This window comes from Hypanus sabinus, chromosome 7, assembly GCF_030144855.1.
Source record: "Hypanus sabinus isolate sHypSab1 chromosome 7, sHypSab1.hap1, whole genome shotgun sequence".
Lineage (NCBI taxonomy): Eukaryota > Metazoa > Chordata > Chondrichthyes > Myliobatiformes > Dasyatidae > Hypanus > Hypanus sabinus.
In genome coordinates, this window is record NC_082712.1 from 2580776 (window position 1) to 2604440 (window position 23665).

At 45.1% G+C, this 23665-nt stretch overlaps 1 protein-coding gene across 8 annotated transcripts in view; it reads right to left on the reverse strand.

Moving 5' to 3' along the window:
- Positions 1-23665, reverse strand: part of LOC132396500 (serine/arginine-rich splicing factor 6-like) — a 124181-nt gene that overhangs the window by 21910 nt on the left and 78606 nt on the right. For 3 of the 8 annotated variants that reach the window (XM_059974068.1, XM_059974066.1, XM_059974067.1), the window contains exons 13-15: positions 14909-14932; positions 13860-13892; positions 9878-9901 (exon numbers count right to left, since the gene is read on the reverse strand). In XM_059974068.1, the coding sequence (XP_059830051.1) occupies positions 9878-9901; positions 13860-13892; positions 14909-14932 (81 nt within the window). Of the gene's footprint in view, positions 1-2305; positions 2330-7498; positions 7616-9877; positions 9902-13859; positions 13893-14908; positions 14933-23665 lie in introns of all 8 variants that reach the window. The other 5 variants (XM_059974065.1, XM_059974063.1, XM_059974062.1 and 2 more) reach the window with 3 other exon arrangements.

Sequence of the window (23665 nt, forward strand, 5' to 3'; positions counted from 1 at the left end):
CAGGTGATGACAGCAAGACCAGGGGGGATGATGAAGCCCCTTTAGAAATGAGCAGAGGTGATGAATGCAACTACTCCACCTCTGTTCAGGCAGCAATAGCAGACCTCAGCAGCTCTCCAGATGGAGGGTTTAAACTTGTCTGGCAGTGGGATAGGAACCAAAGAAACTGGTCAGTAAAACGGTGGGATTGTGAGACAGGTAGATGTCAAGGACCAACAAGTACAAGCAGGAGCCTGGGAATAGACGTCTGTGTTTACTTTAATGCTGGATGTATGATAGCAGAAGGGATGAAAGAGCATGCATCTCTACATGGAACTGAGAAGTTCTGGTCATTACAGAGACTTGGTTGAGAGAGGAACAGGATTGGATGCATAAAGCTCTTGGGTTTTGTTCAAACATTAACAATATAGTTGAGCTGAGCAATCATCGGGTCCAAGTCTACAGTTCACAGGAATGGAGGCAGTTCGGTTGGAAAAACATGAGAAGATGCATTATTACACCGTCTCAGAAATCCCATTATGATAGTAATGTCCTTCTTTCCTGGAGACATTGTGGAAATCAGAATGCAAACCATTATCATAGTTTCTGCGAATGCCCCGTTAACAAAGACAATTGGAGAGGGATACACAATGCCGTAAAAGACATCTTTAAATGTGAAAAACCCTTAGAAAGTAAGACCATATATCTTGGGTATATACCTGAAGAATGGTTGTAAAAAGAGATAAATATTTAATGAATATACTGTTGGTGGCTGGTAATAAGACTCTTACTAGGAAATGGTTATCACAGGAGAGCCCAGCTTTAAATACATGGATGGAAATTACATGGATATTTACAAAATGGAGAAGATAACAGCATCTGTTAATCATAAGTTGGAACAATTTGATTCATACTGGGAAAATTGGTTTAACTACCTAACATCTCATAGCCCTGATTTTATTTCACAAATCAATGAATATGTTTTCAAAAACAGGGTCACTCCCTACTTGTACATAGTTTTCTCCTGTCTTCTTGTTTTTTCTCTCTTTTCTGTAAGTGTATACCTCAGATAAATATTATGTGGGGAATGGTGGCAATTATGACTCTATGATATATACGTACAAGATCTGAAATACATCTTATGGAAATGTTTGATTAACTTCAATAAAAAATAAATTACAAAACAAACACAATATGATTTGGGATAGTCAACATGGCTTTGTGCGGGGCCTCACGAGCCTGACTGAATCCTTTGAGGATGTGACAAAGGACAATGATGAAGGTGGAGCAGTGAATGTGGTGTACATGGATTTGATAAGATTCCCCATGTTAGGCTCATTCAGAAAGCCAGGAGGCATGTAATCCAGGGATACTTGGCTGTGTGGATACCGAATTGGCTTGAATGGAGGGTGGTTGTAGATGGAGCATATACTGCCTCAGTGACCAATATTGTTCCACAGGGATCTGCTGTGGCTCCCCTGCATATGTGATTTTTCTAAGCTTCTTGGTTGAGGAAATGGAAGAGTAGGTTGGTAAGTTTACAGATGATATGAAGATCGGTGGTGTTGTGGATAGAATAGAAGGTTGAAATGGGACAATGACAGGATGTAGGGCTGGCCTGAGAAGTGGCAGATGGAGTTCAATCCTGAAAAGTGTGAAGTGATTCACTTTGGAAGGTTGAATATGAGGACAGAATTCAGAGTTTTTCCCAGGACAGAAATAGCTGAAATGAAGGGGGATAATTTTAAAGAGATTGGAATAAAGTATAAGGGGAATGTCAGAATGATGGAAAGATAGAGGGCTATGTAGGAGGGAAGGGTTAGATTGACCTTAGAGTCAGTTGAAAGATCAACATCACAGGTCGAAGAGTCTGCACTGTGCTGTGACTTTCTATGGACTATGATCCATTGCAATTTGGGAGATTGGGAGATCAAATGTACAGGGGTCATACACTGCTAACAGCAAGGCCCTTAATAGTGATGTTGTTCTGCGGGCTTTTGGAGTCTAAGACAATAGCTCCCTGAGGAGGTTGCACAGGTTGATAGGTGGCAAAGGAGGCACATGGCATGCTTGTCTTTATTAGTCGAGGAATTCTTTTCAGAAACTGGGATGTTCTTTTTTCTTTAAAACTGCATCTGGATTATTGTCTTCAGTTCTGCTAATAGGATGGATATCAAGGAGAGGGTGCAGTGGAGGTTTACCAGGATGCATGCATTGAAGGTGAGAGATGATATTAGGAGCAGTAGGGCTCTGGAATGTTCATGTTTCCAGACTCCTTCCTCAGGAATCAAGGAGTTGGCATTTGTTTTCAGGTGATGATACTCACAGACTTGCTTTTGCGGCGTGATCTCTGTGAACAAAGAGGAAAATGAAGATTACTAGGAGTGGACTCACCCAAGTGATGACAGCAGGACCAGGGGGGGATTGATGAAGGCCCTTTAGAAACGTGGAGGGTTGATAAATACACAAACTGACAGTTACAACCACTCCTGGGTGAACAAAACCCACAAGTACCCACCATATAGGTAATGAGGAATAGGAGGCCATTCAGCCCTTTGGGTCTGCTACAGCTCAGTGGTGCAGCTTCCAGTTCTGTCTCACCCCCCTCTTCCCACAGTCCTGTAATGCTTTCCCAATCCAGGCTTACTCCAGTTCATTTCAACATTCCTGTGAATCTTTTCCCATCTCTGTTCGGGCAGCAATCCCAGACCACAACAGCTCTCTGCCCAGAGGGTTTAATTAGTTTGCTAGTGGGATGGTAACAGAGAACCAGATCAGGGTGTGGAGGGATTGTGAAGCAGGAAGAGGTCAAGACAAGAGCAAGGGAATAGAGAAGATGGGAATGATAGGTTGCAGTCTGTCTATTTAAATACTTGGAGTATTAAGGGTGACGGGGATGAAAGAGTATGCATCACTACATAGAACTGACTGTCAAGCAGACTTGGTTGAGGGTGGAACAAGACTGGGTGCTTAGTGTTCTGGGGTTTCGAGGAAATCTGAATAATGTTAATGACCACAGAGTCCGAATCCACAGATCACTGAAAGAAGTTGATAAATGATAAAGTTGGCTTGTGACCTGCTTACATTTATTCAGTTCAGGAGTTAGGCAGTTATGTTACAGCTTTATTAAACTCCAGTTCGGCCACATCTGGAGATTGCAATCAATTCTGGTCATTCCATTATAGGAAGGATGTCGAGGCATTGGAGAGGATGCAGAGAAGGTTTAGCAGTGGTGTGCATTTAAGCTGAAAGGGAGTAATTTGAAAGGAGTAGTATGGGGTAAGCTTTTTCTTTACAGAAATTGGTGGGTATCTGGAATAGCGGTGGTGGGTATCTGGAACAGTGTGGCGGGTATCTGGAATGGGGTGGTGTGAAGACAAATTCAATAGTTGTATTTAAGAGGCTCTTAGAATTGTTTGGGTAGAATGGATTTGTTTAGTTGGGCATTTGATTACTGATTTAGTTAGTTCATCACAACATCGTGGGCTGAAGCAAGGCCTGTTCTGTACTCTTCTAAGTTGTACAAAATATTTTTGACACCTGCCAGCTCTATTTCCTACAGTCACCCTCCTTCCTGCCACCCTTTCCCTATTCAGTCTCCCTTTAACCTGCTCTGCTCCAGATATGAAAATGACTTCTCTAGGCTCTTCCCATGAAGCATCCTATCCCAGCATTGTTCCTGGAAATTTGAATGTGGAAAAAAAGTCCTGAGGGAGGCAGCTTCTCAATGAATAAGTTCATTGTTCATTCAGTGTAGTAGGGCACTTTCTACAAGAATGAATGGGATATGAACGTAGCTGTGCCGAGTGAGTTTGTAGCGGACACTTCGTTTGCATCGGTGGTGAAGCTGAAAGTGAGGAGGATAGTCAGAAGTGACAGAACGATACCGATCAAATTGGAATTTAATGCTTAAAACTGTGAGCTGAATGACACGAGGAGGAGGCAGAAGTGTGTAAATACACCTGACTGGTCGAGCTCATAGAGAGCACTGTGAAACAGAGGAACCTCAGAATACAGGTCAGGGAAACCCTGGAGGTGAGGGTAAAGGTAGATCCGGGATACCTGCCCTCATTATCTGAGTACGGAACATTTCAGTTATGAGGAGATAATGTAGAGACTCGGTCAGATTTCCCTGGAGAAGTGGAGACTGAGGGAACAACTCCTTGAGGTGTACTGAGTTAAGAGGGACAGGTATGAGGGAACAGAGGGAACATTGCTAAAACTAGATGGGGAAAGGTTAAGTATGAGGGAGATCTAGAACCATAGAACCACAGATCATGACAGCACAGAGACAGGTCTTATGGCCCTTCTTGGCTGTGCCGAACCATTTTTCTGCCTAGTCCCACTGACCTGCACCTGGGCCATGCCCCTCCAAAACCTCTCTCATCCATATACCTGTCCAAGTGTTTCTTAAATGTCAAAAGTGAGCCCGCATTCACCATTTCATCTGGCAGCTCATTCCACACTCCCACTACTCCCTGCATGAAGAAGCCCCCCCCCAATGTTCCCTTTAAACTTTTTCCCCTTCACCCTTAACCCAATACCTCTGGTTTTTTTCCCTCCCCTGGCCTCAATGGAAAAAGCCTGCTTGCATTCACTCTGTCTATACCCATCCTAATTTTATATACCTCTATCAAATCACCCCTCATTCTCCTACACTCCAGGGAATAAAGCCCTAACCTATTCAACCTTTCTCTGTAACTCAGTTTCTCAAGTCCCGGCAACATCCTTGTAAACCTTCTCTGCACTCTTTCAACATTATTAATATCTTTCCTGTAATTCGGTGACCAAAACTGCACACAATACTCCAAATTCGGTCTCACCAATGTCTTATACAACCTCACCATTACATTCCAACTCTTATACTCAATACTTTGATTTATAAAGGCCAATGTACCAAAAGCTTTCTTTACAACCCTATCTACTTGTGACGCCATTTTTAGGGAATTGTGTATCTGTATTCCCAGATCCCTTTGTCCTACTGCTCTCCTCAGTGTCCTACCATTTACCTTGTATGGTCTACCTTGGTTCGACCTTCCAAAGTGCAAAACCTCACACTTGTCTGCATTAAACTCCATCTGCCATTTTTCTGCCCATTCCTCCAACTGGTCCAGATCCCTCTGCAAGCTTTGAAAACCTTCCTCACTGTCCACTACACCTCCAATCTTTGTATCATCAGTAAATGTGCTGATCCAATTTGCCATATTATCATCCAGATCATTGATATAGATGACAAATAACATTGGTCCCAGCACTGATCCCTCTGGCACACCACTAGTCACAGGCCTCCATCCAGAGTAGCAATCCTCCACTACCACTCTCTGGCTTCATCCATTGAGCCAATGTCTAATCCAGTTTACTACCTCACCAAGTATACCTAGCGACTGAATCTTCCTAACTAACCTCCCATGCGAGACCTTGTCAAGGGCCTTACTGAAGTCCATGTATACAACATCACATGCATTCCCTTCATCCACTTTCCCGGTAACTTCCTCGAAAAAGGTGTAACAAGGATGTTAGACGAGGGTAAGCCAGTGGATGTAGTGTACCTAGATTTTCAGAAGGCATTCGATAAGGTGCCACATAGGAGATTGGTGAGTAAGATCAGAGTTCATGGCATTGGGGGCAGGGTTTCAACATGGATAGAAAACTGGTTGGAAGATAGAAAGCAAAGGGTAGCAGTGAATGGGTGTTTCTCGGACTGGCTGGAGGTGACCAGTGGGGTACCACAGGGCTCTGTATTGGGACCACAGCTCTTTACGAGTTATGTCAACGATTTAGATGAGGGCATTGAAAACTATATCAGCAAGTTTGCTGACGATACTAAACTGGGTGGCAGTGTGACATGCGAAGAGGGCGTTAGGAGAATACAGGGAGACTTGGATAGGCTGGGTGAGTGGGCAGATACTTGGCAGATGTCATTCAATGTGAATAAATGTGAAGTTATCCACTTTGGAAGCAGGAACAAGAGGACAGAGTATTGTCTGAACGGTGTCGAGTTAGGTAAGGGAGAAATGCAAAGAGACCTAGGAGTCCTAGTTCACCAGTCAATGAAGGTGAATGAGCAAGTGCAACAGGCAGTGAAGAGGGCAAATGGAATGTTGGCCTTTGTTACAAGGGGAATTGAGTACAAGAGCAAGGATATCCTTTTGCATTTGTACAGGGCCCTGGTGAGACCACACCTGGAATATTGTGTACAGTTTTGGTCTCCAGGTTTAAGGAAAGCCATTCTGGCAATTGAGGAAGTGCAGCGTAGATTCACTAGGTTGATTCCTGGGATGGCAGGGCTGTCTTACGCAGAGAGATTGGAAAGATTGGGCTTGTACACACTGGAACTGAGGAGATTGAGAGGGGATCTGATTGAAACGTTTAAGATAATTAAAGGATTTGATAGGATTGAGGCAGGAAATATGTTCCAGATGTTGGGAGAGTCCAGTACCAGAGGGCATGGATTGAGAATAAGAGGTCAGTTATTTAAAACAGAGTTGAGGAAGAGCTTCTTCTCCCAGAGAGTTGTGGAGGTGTGGAATGCACTGCCTCGGAAGACGGTGGAGGCCAATTCTCTGGATGCTTTCAAGAAGGAGCTGGATAGATATCTGATGGATAGAGGAATCAAAGGATATGGGGACAAGGCAGGGACTGGGTATTGATAGTGAATGATCAGCCATGCTCAGAATGGCGGTGCAGACTCGAGGGGCCGAATGGTCTACTTCTGCACCTATTGTCTATTGAAAAACTCTAATAGATTGGTTAAACATGACCTACCCTGCACAAAGCCATGCTGACTTTTTCAAATAAGTCCCTGTCTATCCAAATACTTGTAGATCCTATCTTTTACTATTTCTTCCAATAATTTACCTACCACTGATGTCAAATTTACCAGCCTATAATTTGGCTTACTTTTGCAGCCTTTTTTAAACAACGGAGCTACATGAACTATCCATCTGAGAAAGGCCCTTTCCTCCTGAGGGTGGCTATAATCTGGAACACGCTGCCTGTGGGGTTACTGGAGGCAGGGTCTTCCACAATGCAAGAAATATCTGCATGCGCTGCTAAATCACCAAGGTCCAGTCGCTATGGCCCAAGTGCTAAACAAGATAAAATCTGCAGATGCTGGAAATTCAAGCAACACACACAAAATGCTGGACAAAATCTTTTCCTAGATACTGCCTGGCCTGCAGAGTTCCTCCAGTATTTTGTATGTGTTGCTTTGTCCAAGTGCTGTTTCCCACAATCAATTTCCCTCTCTACTCCCCATTCCTGACTTTCTCTATCTTTCTCACACCTTCCATAAACTACCATTCCCTGTTTAATTCTCTCTTCATTCTCTTTTCATACTCCCACCCACCCTTCTCTCCATACTCCGCCTCCCGATTTCTGCTTCCTTCCTCTTTCTATATCTCCCCCACCCCACTTTGCTCGTCACCATTATCAGTTCCACTGTCCACCAACGTTTGGATCCAAACACCTTCCTCGTGGATCAAGGAGTTTGTGTTTGGTTTCAGGAGACGATACTCACACTTCGCCCTCGTCTCCCCCTCCGGACCGATCTCTGTGAACAGAGAGGAGAGTGCAGGTTATCAGAAGGGGACTGACTCAAGTGATGACAGCAGGACCAGGGGGGATGATGAAGCTCCTTTAGAAACAAGTAGAGGTGATGAATGCAACTACTCCACCTCTGTTCAGGCAGCAATGGCAGACCTCAGCAGCTCTCCAGATGGAGGGTTTAAACTTGTCTGACAGTGGGATAGGAACCAAAGAAACTGGTCAGTAAAACGGTGGGATTGTGAGACAGGTAGATGTCAAGGACCAGCAAGTACAAGCAGGAGCCTGGGAATAGACGTGTGTTTACTTTAATGCTGGATGTATGATAGCAGAAGGGATGAAAGAGCATGCATCTCTACATGGAACTGAGAAGTCCTGGTCATTACAGAGACTTGGTTGAGAGAGGAACAGGATTGGATGCATAAAGCTCTTGGGTTTTGTTCAAACATTAACAATATAGTTGAGCTGAGCGATCATCGGGTCCAAGTCTACAGTTCACAGGAATGGAGGCAGTTCGGTTGGAAAAACATGAGAAGATGCATTATTACACCGTCTCAGAAATCCCATTATGATAGTAATGTCCTTCTTTCCTGGAGACATTGTGGAAATCAGAATGCAAACCATTATCATAGTTTCTGCGAATGCCCCGTTAACAAAGACAATTGGAGAGGGATACACAATGCCGTAAAAGACATCTTTAAATGTGAAAAACCCTTAGAAAGTAAGACCATATATCTTGGGTATATACCTGAAGAATGGTTGTAAAAAGAGATAAATATTTAATGAATATACTGTTGGTGGCTGGTAATAAGACTCTTACTAGGAAATGGTTATCACAGGAGAGCCCAACTTTAAATACATGGATGGAAATTACATGGATATTTACAAAATGGAGAAGATAACAGCATCTGTTAATCATAAGTTGGAACAATTTGATTCATACTGGGAAAATTGGTTTAACTACCTAACATCTCATAGCCCTGATTTTATTTCACAAATCAATGAATATGTTTTCAAAAACAGGGTCACTCCCTACTTGTACATAGTTTTCTCCTGTCTTCTTGTTTTTTCTCTCTTTTCTGTAAGTGTATACCTCAGATAAATATTATGTGGGGAATGGTGGCAATTATGACTCTATGATATATACGTACAAGATCTGAAATACATCTTATGGAAATGTTTGATTAACTTCAATAAAAAATGAATTACAAAACAAACACTATATGATTTGGGATAGTCAACATGGCTTTGTGCGGGGCCTCACGAGCCTGACTGAATCCTTTGAGGATGTGACAAAGGACAATGATGAAGGTGGAGCAGTGAATGTGGTGTACATGGATTTGATAAGATTCCCCATGTTAGGCTCATTCAGAAAGCCAGGAGGCATGTAATCCGGGGATACTTGGCTGTGTGGATACCGAATTGGCTTGAATGGAGGGTGGTTGTAGATGGAGCATATACTGCCTCAGTGACCAATATTGTTCCACAGGGATCTGCTGTGGCTCCCCTGCATATGTGATTTTTCTAAGCTTCTTGGTTGAGGAAATGGAAGAGTAGGTTGGTAAGTTTACAGATGATATGAAGATCGGTGGTGTTGTGGATAGAATAGAAGGTTGAAATGGGACAATGACAGGATGTAGGGCTGGCCTGAGAAGTGGCAGATGGAGTTCAATCCTGAAAAGTGTGAAGTGATTCACTTTGGAAGGTTGAATATGAGGACAGAATTCAGAGTTTTTCCCAGGACAGAAATAGCTGAAATGAAGGGGGATAATTTTAAAGAGATTGGAATAAAGTATAAGGGGAATGTCAGAATGATGGAAAGATAGAGGGCTACATAGGAGGGAAGGGTTAGATTGACCTTAGAGTCAGTTGAAAGATCAACATCACAGGTTGAAGATTCTGCACTGTGCTGTGACTTTCTATGTACTATGATCCATTGCAGTTTGGGAGATCAAATGTACAGAGGTCATACACTGCTAACAGCAAGGCCCTTAATAGTGATGTTGTTCTGCGGGATTTTGGAGTCTAAGACAATAGCTCCCTGAGGAGGTTGCACAGGTTGATAGGTGGCAAAGGAGGCACATGGCATGCTTGTCTTTATTAGTCGAGGAATTCTTTTCCGAAACTGGGATGTTCTTTTTTCTTTAAAACTGCATCTGGATTATTGTATTCAGTTCTGCTAATAGGATGGATATCAAGGCATTGGAGAGGGTGCAGTGGAGGTTTACCAGGATGCATGCATTGAAGGTGAGAGATGATATTAGGAGCAGTAGGGCTCTGGAATGTTCATGTTTCCAGACTCCTTCCTCAGGAATCAAGGAGTTGGCATTTATTTTCAGGTGATGATACTCACAGACTTGCTCTTGCGGCGTGATCTCTGTGAACAAAGAGGAAAATGAAGATTACCAGGAGTGGACTCACCCAACTGATGACAGCAGGACCAGGGGGGATTGATGAAGGCCCTTTAGAAACGTGGAGGGTTGATAAATACACAAACTGACAGTTACAACCACTCCTGGGTGAACAAAACCCACAAGTACCCACCATATAGGTAATGAGGAATAGGAGGCCATTCAGCCCTTTGGGTCTGCTACAGCTCAGTGGTGGAGCTTCCAGTTCTGTCTCACCCCCCTCTTCCCACAGTCCTGTAATGCTTTCCCAATCCAGGCTTACTCCAGTTCATTTCAACATTCCTGTGAATCTTTTCCCATCTCTGTTCGGGCAGCAATCCCAGACCACAACAGCTCTTTGCCCAGAGGGTTTAATTAGTTTGCTAGTGGGATGGTAACAGAGAACCAGATCAGGGTGTGGAGGGATTGTGAGGCAGGAAGAGGTCGAGACAAGAGCAAGGGAATAGAGAAGATGGGAATGATGGGTTGCAGTCTGTCTATTTAAATACTGGGAGTATTAAGGGTGATGGGGATGAAAGAGCATGCATCACTGCATAGAACTGACTGTTAAGCAGACTTGGTTGAGGGTGGAACAAGACTGGGTGCTTTGTGTTCTGGGGTTTCGAGGAAATCTGAATAATGTTAATGACCACAGAGTCCGAATCCACAGATCACTGAAAGAAGTTGATAAATGATAAAGTTGGCTTGTGACCTGCTTACATTTATTCAGTTCAGGAGTTAGGTAGTTATGATACAGCTTTATTAAACTCCAGTTCGGCCACATCTGGAGATTGCTATCAATTCTGGTCATTCCATTATAGGAAGGATGTCGAGTCATTGGAGAGGATGCAGAGAAGGTTTAGCAGTGGTGTGCATTTAAGCTGAAAGGGAGTAATTTGAAAGGAGTAGTGTGAGGTAAGCTTTTTCTTTACAGAAATTGGTGGGTATCTGGAATGGGGTGGTGGGTATCTGGAACAGGGTGGTGATACCTGGAACAGTGTGGCGGGTATCTGGAATGGGGTGGTGTGAAGACAAATTCGATAGTTGTATTTAAGAGGCTCTTAGAATTGTTTGGGTAGAATGGATTTGTTTAGTTGGGCATTTGATTACTGATTTAGTTAGTTCATCACAACATCGTGGGCTGAAGCAAGGCCTGTCCTGTACTCTTCTAAGTTGTACAAAATATTTCTGACACCTGCCAGCTCTATTTCCTACAGTCACCCTCCTTCCTGCCACCCTTTCCCTATTCAGTCTCCCTTTAACCTGTCCTGCTCCAGATATGAAAATGACTGCTCTAGGCTCTTCCCATGAAGCATCCTATCCCAGCATTGTTCCTGGAAATTCAAATGTGGAAAAAAAGTCCTGAGGGAGGCAGCTTCTCAATGAATAAGTTCATTGTTCATTCAGTGTAGTAGGGCACTTTCTACAAGAATGAAGGGGATATGAACGTAGCTGTGCCGAGTGAGTTTGTAGCGGACACTTCGTTTGCATCGGTGGTGAAGCTGAAAGTGAGGAGGATAGTCAGGAGTGACAGAACGATACCGATCAAATTGGAATTTAATGCTGAAAACTGTGAGCTGAATGATACGAGGAGGAGGCAGAAGTGTGTAAATACACCTGACTGGTCGAGCTCATAGAGAGCACTGTGAAACAGAGGAACCTCAGAATACAGGTCAGGGAAACCCTGGAGGTGAGGGTAAAGGTAGATCCGGGATACCTGCCCTCATTATCTGAGTACGGAACATTTCAGTTATGAGGAGATAACGTAGAGACTCGGTCAGATTTCCCTGGAGAAGTGGAGACTGAGGGAACAACTCCTTGAGGTGCACTGAGTTAAGAGGGACAGGTATGAGGGAACAGAGGGAACATTGCTAAAACTAGATGGGGAAAGGTTAAGTATGAGGGAGATCTAGAACCATAGAACCACAGATCATGACAGCACAGAGACAGGTCTTATGGCCCTTCTTGGCTGTGCCGAACCATTTTTCTGCCTAGTCCCACTGACCTGCACCTGGGCCATGCCCCTCCAAAACCTCTCTCATCCATATACCTGTCCAAGTGTTTCTTAAATGTCAAAAGTGAGCCCGCATTCACCATTTCATCTGGCAGCTCATTCCACACTCCCACCACTCCCTGCATGAAGAAGCCCCCCCCCCAATGTTCCCTTTAAACTTTTTCCCCTTCACCCTTAACCAAATACCTCTGTTTTTTTTTCCTCCCCTGGCCTCAATGGAAAAAGCCTGCTTGCATTCACTCTATCTATACCCATCCTAATTTTATACACCTCTATCAAATCACCCCTCATTCTCCTACACGCTAGGGAATAAAGTCCTAACCTATTCAACCTTTCTCTGTAACTCAGTTTCTCAAGTCCCGGCAACATCCTTGTAAACCTTCTCTGCACTCTTTCAACATTATTAATATCTTTCCTGTAATTCGGTGACCGAAACTGCACACAATACTCCAAATTCGGTCTCACCAATGTCTTATACAACGTCATCATTACATTCCAACTCTTATACTCAATATTTTGATTTATAAAGGCCAATGTACCAAAAGCTTTCTTTACATCCCTATCTACTTGTGATGCCACTTTTAGGGAATTATGTATCTGTATTCCCAGATCCCTTTGTCCTACTGCTCTCCTCAGTGTCCTACCATTTACCTTGTATGGTCTACCTTGGTTCGACCTTCCAAAGTGCAAAACCTCACACTTGTCTGCATTAAACTCCATCTGCCATTTTTCTGCCCATTCCTCCAACTGGTCCAGATCCCTCTGCAAGCTTTGAAAACCTTCCTCACTGTCCACTACACCTCCAATCTTTGTATCATCAGTAAATGTGCTGATCCAATTTGCCATATTATCATCCAGATCATTGATATAGATGACAAATAACAGTGGTCCCAGCACTGATCCCTGTGGCACACCACCAGTCACAGGCCTCCATCCAGAGTAGCAATCCTCCACTACCACTCTCTGGCTTCATCAACTGAGCCAATGTCTAATCCAGTTTACTACCTCACAAGGTATACCTAGCGACTGAATCTTCCTAACTAACCTCCCATGCAAGACCTTGTCAAGGGCCTTACTGAAGTCTGTGTATACAACATCACATGCATTCCCTTCATCCACTTTCCTGGTAACTTCCTTGAAAAACTCTAATAGATTGGTTAAACATGACCTACCCTGCACAAAGCCATGCTGACTGTTTCTAATAAGTCCCTGTCTATCCAAATACTTGTAGATCCTATCTTTTACTATTTCTTCCAATAATTTACCTACCACTGATGTCAGATTTACCAGCCTATAATTTCATGGCTTACTTTTGCAGCCTTTTTTAAACAACGGAGCTACATGAACTATCCATCTGAGAAAGGCCCTTTCCTACTGAGGGTGGCTATAATCTGGAACACGCTGCCTGTGGGGTTACTGGAGGCAGGGTCTTCCACAATGCAAGAAATATCTGCATGCGCTGCTAAATCACCAAGGTCCAGTCGCTATGGCCCAAGTGCTAAACAAGATAAAATCTGCAGATGCTGGAAATTCAAGCAACACACACAGAATGCTGGACAAAATCTTTTCCTAGATACTGCCTGGCCTGCTAAGTTGCTCCAGCATTTTGTATGTGTTGCTTTGTCCAAGTGCTGTTTCCCACAATCAATTTCCCATTCTCCTTCTCATTCCTGACTTTTCCCCTATCTTCTTCACACCTTCCATAAACTACCATTTCCTGCTTAATTCTCTCTTCATTCTCTTTTCATCCTCCGACCCACCCTTCTCTCCACACTCCGCCTCCCGATTTCTGCTTCCTTCCTCTGTCTATATCTCCCCCACCCCACTTTGCTCGTCACCATTTTCAGTTCCACTGTCCACCACCATTTGAAACCAAACACCTTCCTCGTGGATCAAGGAGTTTGTGTTTGGTTTCAGGAGACGATACTCACACTTCGCCCTCGTCTCCCCCTCCGGACCGATCTCTGTGAACAGAGAGGAGAGTGCAGGTTATCAGAAGGGGACTGACTCAAGTGATGACAGCAGGACCAGGGGGGATGATGAAGCCCCTTTAGGAACGAGCAGAGGTGATGAATGCAACTACTCCCTCTCTGTTCAGGCAGCAATGCCAGACCTCAGCAACTCTCCAGATGGAGGGTTTAAACTTGTCTGGCAGTGGGATAGTAACCTGTGATCCTGGTCAGGAAACGGTGGGATTGTGAGACAAGTATATGTCAAGGACCAGCAAGTACAGGCAGGATGCTGGAAGTATGATGGAAGATGGGATGAAAGAGCATGCATCACTACATGGAACTACTAAGTTCTGGTCATTAGAGACTTGGTTGAGAGAGGAAGAGGATTGGATGCATAAACTGTTGGGTTTTGATCAAACATTAACAATGTTGTTGAGCTGAGCGATCATTGGGTCAAAGTCCACAGTTCACAGGAATGGTGGTTGTTTGGATGGAAAAACTTGAGAAGATATTTTATTATACCCTCTCAGAAATCCCATTATGATAGTAATGTCCTTGTTTGCTGGAGAAATTGTGGAAATCAAAATCAAAACCGGGACAGAAATAGCTGAAATGAAGGGGGATAATTTTAAGGAGACTGGAATAAAGTATAAGGGAAAAGTCAAAGGTACTTTTTTTACATGGAGAGTGGAAAACCTGCCAAGGATGGTGGTAGAGGTGGACACCTTAAAGACATTTAAGCGACTTTTAGATGTACATAAGAATGATGAAAAGATAGAGGGCTATGTAGGAGGGAAGGGTTAGATTGACCTTAGAGTCAGTTGAAAGATCAACATCACAGGTCGAAGAGTCTGCACTGTGCTGTGACTTTCTATGTACTATGATCCATTGCAGTTTGGGAGATTGGGAGATCAAATGTACAGAGGTCATACACTGCTAACAGCAAGGCCCTTAATAGTGATGTTGTTCTGAGGGATTTTGGAGTCTAAGACAATAGTTGGCATTTGTTTTCAGGTGATAATACTCACAGACTTCTTCCTGCTGCGTGATCTCTGTGAACAAAGAGGAAAATGAAGATTACCAGGAGTGGACTCACCCAAGTGATGACAGCAGGACCAGGGGGGATTGATGAAGGCCCTTTAGAAACGTGGAGGGTTGATAAATACACAAACTGACAGTTACAACCACTCCTGGGTGAACAAAACCCACAAGTACCCACCAGAAAGGTAATGAGGAATAGGAGGCGATTCAGCCCTTTGGGTCTGCTACAGCTCAGTGGTGGAGCTTCCAGTTCTGTCTCCAGTTCAGTTCTATCTGCATGGATGATAAATGAGGTCTGCGGAATGCTTGGCTTTACCAGTAGAGAGTTCAGTTGACGATTCGGGTAGTAACGTGGCAGCATTATAAACTGTAGTTAAGCTGCATCTGGAGTGAAGCAGTCAATTGTCATCACTGCAATATTGGAAGGATGTTGTGGCATTGGAGAGGATGCAGAGAACTTTACCAGAGGCATGCAGTTAAAGTGAAGGGAGATTATCTCAATGTAGATGAACAGGCATGTTTCATTTGTTCCACATTGTTTTGGGTGCCTGGACTAGGGTGGTGGTGGAGAGAAATAGAATTCAGGTGTTGAAGAGGCTCTGAGAGAGTCAGATAAATGTGGATGTGGGCCTTGTGGGCTGCAGGGTCTGTCCCTGTTCTGCACTGTTCTATTACATTAATGAACGGAGACTGATTCGTGAATTTGCAGCCAACACTTGGTTTGCATTGTTGGTGTTGTTGAAAGTAAGGACAGTCAGAGGGGATGGACGACATTGACCAAATTGGACACGGCAATGGAATTTCATCCTGAGTTAATTCACTGGGTGAAGGAAAAGCAGAGACTTCAGTGTACAGGTTGTAGGAGGGTACTGGTAGATATGGGATACTGCATTCATTATCTAGTCATGGAATGTTTCAGGACAAGGAAGTGAGGAAACAATTTTATAAAACATTGATGAGACTATTGTGGGTAGTTCTGATCACTGCACCATATATAGGAAAGGCGTGATTGTACAGGAGAGGGTGCAGAAGAGAGAGGCTCTTTCCCTCCTTCCCCCTCACATCCATCCCCAACCCCTGCTCCTATCCATCACACTCTCTATACCTCCCCTCTCTGCATTCCCCTCCATGCCTCCTTACTTTCTTAATAAGCCTTGCATGGGGTTGTTGAAAGTGAGGAGGATAGTCGGGGGTGATAAATTTATTGATCAAATTGGATACAGCCCCAGATACAGCTGAGAACTGTGAGCTGCTTGACACTGGGAGGAGGAGGGGTTGTGAATACGGTATGAACTGTTGGGAGCACCGAGAAGCACTCTGGTTGCAGGACGTGAAGGAACAATTTTATAAACCATTAGTTTGACCTTTGTGTTTAGTTCTGATCACTACACCGTATTTACCAAGGGAGTGCTTGCACTGGAGGGAGTGCAGAAGAGACTCAACAGGAAGCTCTCTGGGATGCAACCTTTCAGATTTGAGGAGACTCTGATTTTCCTGGAGAGGTCGAGGCTGAGGGAGTAACTGATCACAGTGAACTGAAATATGAGGGGAACGGATAAGGTAGATAGAGGACATTCTGTAGGAACTTAGTAGGCCAGGCAGCATCTGGAGACAAAAGTATAGTGGACAGATCGGGCTGTGAAACTTCAGCAGGCTGCAGAAAAAAGAACTGAGGACTAGATTGAAAAGGTGGGGAGGGGGGAAGGAGAAGCACAAGGTGATAGGTGAATTTGGGAGGGGGTGGTGTAAAGAGCTGGGAGGTTGATTGGTGAAAGAGACACAGGGTGGAGAAGTGGGAATCTAACAGCAGAGAAAATGGAAGAAAGAAAAGGGGGAGGAGCAGCAGAGGGAGGTGATGGGCAGTAAGAGCGATAAGGTGAGTGAGGGAAAAGGGTATGAGGATTGGTGACGGGTGGCATTAGCTGAAGCTTGAGAAATAGATGTTCATGCCATCAGGCTGCACAGAAGGAATATAGAGTGTTGGCCTCATCACAATAGTAGAGGAAGCCATGGATTGACAGATCGGAATGGGAATGGGAATGGGAATTAAAAAGGGTGGCCACTAGGCGATCCCACTTCTTCAGGCAGACACGTGGTCTCCCAATCTACGTCATGTCTGACCGATATACAGGATCCTGAACACAGTATATGACCCCAACGGACTCATGGGTGTAGTGTTGCCTCACCTGAAAGGACTGTTTAGGGCTCTGAATGGTGGTGAGGGAGGAGGTGTAGGGGCAGGTGTAGAACTTGTTCCACTTGCAAGGATAAGTGCCAGGAGGGAGATCAGTGGGGAAGGAGAACAGACAAAGGAGTTGTTTGTGCAGAAAGTGGGTGGGGAGGGAAAGATGTGCTTGGTGGTGGGATCCTGTTGGAGATGGTTGAATTACAGAGAATTATGTGATGAATGTGGAGGCTGGTGGGATTGTAGGTGAGGACAAGAGGAACCCTATCCTTGGTAGGGTGGCAGGAGAATGGGGTGACAGCAGACGTGCATGAAATGGAAGAGGTGCACTTGAGGGGAACGTTGATGATGGAAGAAGGGAAGCCCCTTACTTTGAAAAAGGAGGACATCTCCTTCTTTCTAGAATGAAAGCTTCACCCTGAGAAGAGATTCTGCGGACATAGAGGAATTGAGAGAAGAGAAAGGCGTTTTTACAAGTAACAGGGTGGGAAGAGGTACAGTCCAGGTAGCTGTGAGTCCATGGGTTTCTAACAGACATCAGTAGATAAGCTGTCTCCGGAGATAGAGACAGTAAGATCGAGAAAAGGGAGGGAGGTGTCAGAAATGGACCAGGTAAATTTGAGAGCTGGGTAGAAGTTGGAGGCAAAGTTGATGAAGTTGATGAGCCCAGCATGGGTGCAGGAAGCAGCGCCAATGCAGTTGTTGATGGGAAAAGTGGGGTTGGTCCCAGTGTCAGCTTGGAACATGGACTGTTTCACGTAGCCAACAAGAAGGCAGGCATAACCTCATCTTCCTTCTCCAATCCTGCTGAAGGGTTTTGGCCTGAAATATCAACTGTACGTTTTTCCATTGATGCTGTCTGGCCTGCTGAGTTCCTCTATCATTCCTCTGTTAGATCATCCCACCCCTCCCCCTCCTCCGACAGTATCCAAAGTGATACACCTGTTGTTGAGAGGGATGGCCAGAGGGATACTCTGCACTGGCTCCTTAACCCCTTCCCCCTTCCTGACTGTCACCCAGTTTCCTATGTCCTGCACCTTGGGTGTAGCTACCTCTCTATATGTCCTATCTACCACCTCCTCAGCCTCCTGAATGATCTGGAGTTCATCCAGTTCCAGCTCCAACTCCGTAACGTGGTTTGTTAGAAGCTACAGCTGGATGCACTTGTTAGGGTCCGGGCCGGAGCCCGCCTTCCAGCTCTTGCTCTGGTCCGCAAACTCTGGACTTCAGACCTTGCAGCCAGCCTTCCTGTCACCCTGAACCATTGGATCATCTTGGCTTAAGGAGGTACACCTGTTGCCTATTAGGGGGCAGGTGTTTATCAGGGGCTCGGGGACTGAGCCTAGTTGAGGGGTTGTCTTCTTCTGAAGCTGGGTTAACCTGGTCTGCCGGCTCTGAATACTGCTCAGTACCCGGTCTGCCGGCTCTGAATACTGCTCAGTACCTGGTCTGCTGGCTCTGTATCCTGTTCTGCCCTGCATGCCGGCCTGCTCTGTATCTGTTCTGTCCAAGTTTGTCTTGTTTTCCTGCTTCTCTTGTGTGTGCTGGTCCTGCTGTTCTGCTGTATTTGCCTTGCCCGTGCTGTCACACTGTCTGCTTGCTTCTCCCTATTTACTGGTATATCTCGGTTGTCCTGCTGCTCACCCTGGACCCAGCTCCCTTCCTGTCCCTTGCCTCTGTCGGGTAAGCCAGGCTGTTGCTGTTATCCCTTGGGTGGTTCTGTCCCTTCCTACCCCTAACTTCTGATGGGTTGTGCCCTGCACCTGCCCAGATGTCTGCACCATGCCCAGGCCTCTGTGTTTCTGCCTGGGAACCACGCGGCCCGCCCTGAGGACTCCGACCCTTTCCACCCCTTGCTCCCTACGGGTTGTGCCCGCACCTGCCCAGGGTTCTGTGTCTTGCCTGGGCCTCCGTGTTCCTGCCTGGGAGGCGGCCATGCCCAGGAGTTATGCACCCGCCCCAGGGGGCTCTTCTGTCCCGCCTGAACTCTGGGATCCTCCTGCCCCGCCTGACCTCCAGGATCCAGCCCTGCCTACATTACCCCTTGCATGCCATGGCATCCCCCCTAGTACTTCAGTGCCTGTGTCCTGCATTTGGGTCCATTCCATGTCTGCTCCTGACAGCACTTCTCACAGTTGTCGTTGTCAGGGACACTGAAGGTCTCAATTTCTCCGAGCAGCAATGGCTGGAATTTCTGGAAACAACTCAGAAGGAACAGGACATATACATGCCAAAGAGGAACCCTGCCACTATCCTCCTCCAATCCACCCTCGCAAGCTACCCTCTCATGCCTCTGTAATTCCCTTCATTCCATTGCGATACTGATACATGTGACTTGTGCTTCTCCCTCACAAATTGCAGAATGAATTCAATCATATTATGATCACTGCCTCCTAATGGTTCCTTTATGTAAAGCTCCCTAATAAGATCTGGGTTATTACACAACACCCAACCTAAGACAGCCTTTCCCTCAGCAGGCTCAAGTACAAGCTGCTCTAGAAAGCCATCTCACAGGCACTCAGAAAATACCTTCTCTTGTGATCCAACACCAACCTGATTTTCCCAAACCCCTTGCATATTGAAGGTCCCCATTACAATTGTGTCAATACCTTTATTACATGCCATTTCCAGCTCCCCTTGCAATCTCAACCCCACATCTTGGCTACTATTTGGAGGGCTATATATGATTCCCATATTGGTTTTATTACCCTTGCAGTTTCTTAACTCCACCCAGAAAGATTCAACATTAACTGACCCAATTTCACCTCTTTCTAAAGGTGTAATTCCATCTCTTACCGACAGAGCCACACCACCGCCTATGCCTTCCTGCCAGTCAATAGACAATAGGTGCAGAAGTAGACCATTCGGCCCCTCAAGTCTGCACCGCCATTCTGAGATCATGGCTGATCATTCACTATCAATACGCAGTCCCTGCCTTGTCCCCATATCCCTTGATTCCCCTATCCATCAGATATCTATCTAGCTCCTTCTTGAAAGCATCCAGAGAATTGACCTCCACCGTCTTCCGAGGCAGTGCATTCCACACCTCCACAACTCTCTGGGAGAAGAAGCTCTTCCTCAACTCTGTTTTAAATAACTGACCTCTTATTCTCAATCCATGCCCTCTGGTACTGGACTCTCCCAACATCTGGAACATATTTCCTGCCTCAATCCTATCAAATCCTTTAATTATCTTAAATGTTTCCATCAGATCCCCTCTCAATCTCCTCAATTCCAGCGTGTACAAGCCCAATCTCTCCAATCTCTCTGCGTAAGACAGCCCTGCCATCCCAGGAATCAACCTAGTGAATCTACGCTGCACTTCCTCAATTGCCAGAATGTCCTTCCTTAAACCTGGAGACCAAAACTGTACACAATATTCCAGGTGTGGTCTCACCAGGGCCCTGTACAAATGCAAAAGGACATCCTTGCTCTTGTACTCAATTCCCCTTGTAATAAAGGCCAACATTCCATTTGCCCTCTTCACTGCCTGTTGCACTCGCTCATTCACCTTCATTGACTGATGAACTAGGACTCCTAGGTCTCTTTGCATTTCTCCCTTACCTAACTCTACACCGTTCAGACAATACTCTGCCCTCTTGTTCCTGCTTCCAAAGTGGATAACTTCACATTTATTCACATTGAATGACATCTGCCAAGTATCTGCCCGCTCACCCAGCCTATCCAAGTCTCCCTGTATTCTCCTCTTCGCATGTCACACTGCCACCCAGTTTAGTATCGTCAGCAAACTTGCTGATATAGTTTTCAATGCCCTCATCTAAATCGTTGACATAAATCGTAAAGAGCTGTGGTCCCAATACAGAGCCCTGTGGTACCCCACTAGTCACCTCCAGCCAGTCCGAGAAACACCCATTCACTGCTACCCTTTGCTTTCTATCTGCCAACCAGTTTTCTATCCATGTTGAAACCCTGCCCCCAATGCCATGAGCTCTGATTTTACTCACCAATCTCCTATGTGGCACCTTATCGAATGCCTTCTGAAAATCTAGGTATACAACATCCACTGGCTTACCCTCGTCTAACATCCTTGTTACACCCTCAAAAAACTCCAACAGATTAGTCAAGCATGATTTGCCCTTGGTAAATCCATGTTGGCTCGGCCTAATCCTATTACTGCCATCAAGATGTGCCACTATTTCGTCCTTAATAATGGACTCAAGCATCTTCCCCACAACTGACGTTAGGCTAACAGGGCGATAGTTCTCCGTTTTCTCCTTCCCTCCCTTCTTGAAAAGTGGGATAACATTAGCCACTCTCCAATCTTCAGGAACTGATCCTGAATCTAAGAAACATTGGAAAATGATTACCAATGCATCCGCAATTTCCTGAGCCACCTCTTTTAGAACCCTCGGATGCAGACCATCTGGACCCGAGGATTTATTAGCCTTCAGTCCTATCAGTCTACTCATCATAGTTTCTTTCCTAATGTCAATCTGTTTCAATTCCTCTGATATCTTATGACCCTGGCCCATCCATACATCTGGGAGATTGCTTGTGTCCTCCCTGGTGAAGACAGATCTAAAGTACGCATTAAATTCTGTTGCCATTTCCCTGTTTCCCATAACAATTTCTCCCAATTCATTCTTCAAGGGGCCAACATTGTTCTTATCTATCTTCTTTCTCTTCACATAGCTAAAAAAACTTTTGCTATCCCCTTTTATATTCCTGGCTAGACTGAGCTCATACCTGATTTTTTTCTCTCCGTATTGCTTTTTTAGTTAAGATCTGCTGTTCCTTAAAACTTTCCCAATTATCTGTATTCCCACTCATCTTAGCCCTGTCATACTTCTTTTTCTTTAATGCTATACAATCTCCGACTTCCTTTGTCAACCAATGTTGTCCCTTCCCCCTCTTTGAATCCTTCCTTCTCATTGGAATAAACTGCTTTTGCATTTTTTGTATTATGCCCAAGAATATCTGCCACTGCTGATCCACTGTCTTTCCTGCCAGGACATCCGCCCATTTAACTTTGGCCAGCTCTTCCCTCATGGCTCCGTAGTCTCCTTTATTTAATTGCAACACTGACACCTCTGATCTGCCCTTATCCCTCTCAAATTGTAGATAAAAACTTATCATGTTATGATCACGACTTCCTAATGGCTCCTTTACTTCAAGATCACTTATCAATTCCTGTTCATTACACATCACCAAGTCCTCGTTCCTGGTTGGCTCAAGCACAAGCTGTTCCAAAAATACATCCCTTAGACACTCCACAAACTCCCTATCCTGGGGTCCAGTACCTACCTGATTCTCCCAGTTCACCTGCATGTTGAATTCTCCCATAGCAACTGCATTACCTTTAGCACATGCCAATGTTAACTCCCTAATCAACTTGTACCCAATATCCATGCTACTGTTTGGGGGCCTGTACACAACACCCATTAGGGTCTTTTCACCCTTACTGTTCCTCAGCTCAATCCACACAGACTCTACTTCCCCTGTTCCTAAGTCACCCCTTGCTAAGGACTGAATCTCATTCCTCACCAACAGGGCCACCCCACCCTCTCTTCCCATATTTCTGTCTCTACGATAGCACGTATACCCTGGTACACTCAATTCCCAGGCCTGATCCCCTTGCAGCCATGTCTCTGTTATCCCAACAATATCGTAGTTCCCCATTTTCATCTGAGCTTCAAGCTCATCTGTCTTATTTCTGACACTACGTGCATTCAAGTATAGAATTCTTAGCCCATTCCTTCTCTCTTTGCTTAAAACACTGTCTATTGTACCTAACCCAGCTCCTTGAACTTCCATCGGGCTAATTGCACCTTGAATTTTGATGACCTTCTCAAGATCACCCAAACCTTCTACACATTTAACCTCATGCTCCTTCTGACCAACCCTCTGTACATATAACTTTTCCAACACATGTTCTGTCTCACCTTTCTCCTTTACACAATTAATATTTGGGAAACGTGTATTCCCCACCTGTCCCTTATCCTTCATCATATTATCTTCTCTCGTATTCTGGATCCCTGCCCCCTGCACATCTAGTTTAAACCCCCCCGAGCAGCACTGGCAAACATTCCTGCAAGAATGTTAGTACCCCTCCGGTTCAGATGTAGACCGTCCCTTTGAAACAGATCCCAACGTCTCTGGAACAAAGACAAATTATCCAAAAACCTGAACCCTTCCTTCCTGCACCATGCTCTCAGCCTCATATTAATGTGCATAATCATTCTATTCTTCACCTCACTCGCACGTGGCACAGGTAGCAATCCCGAGATTGTCACCCTGGAGGTCCTGCCTTTCAGCTTCACTCCTAACTCCCTGAACTCTCTAAGCAGGACCCCCTCACTCACCTTACCTACATCGTTGGTCCCTACATGGACCACTACATCTGGGTTCATGCCCTCGTTCTCAAGAATAGCCTGCACCCGATCTGAGATGTCCCGGACCCTGGCACCAGGGAGGCAACATACCATCCGAGACTCCCGATCTGCCCCACAAAATCTCCTATCTGCCCCCTTTTGATACAAGCTATATCCTTTGATGTTCATCTCCCAACCATGGCTATCTTTCAGCCACGACTCAGTGG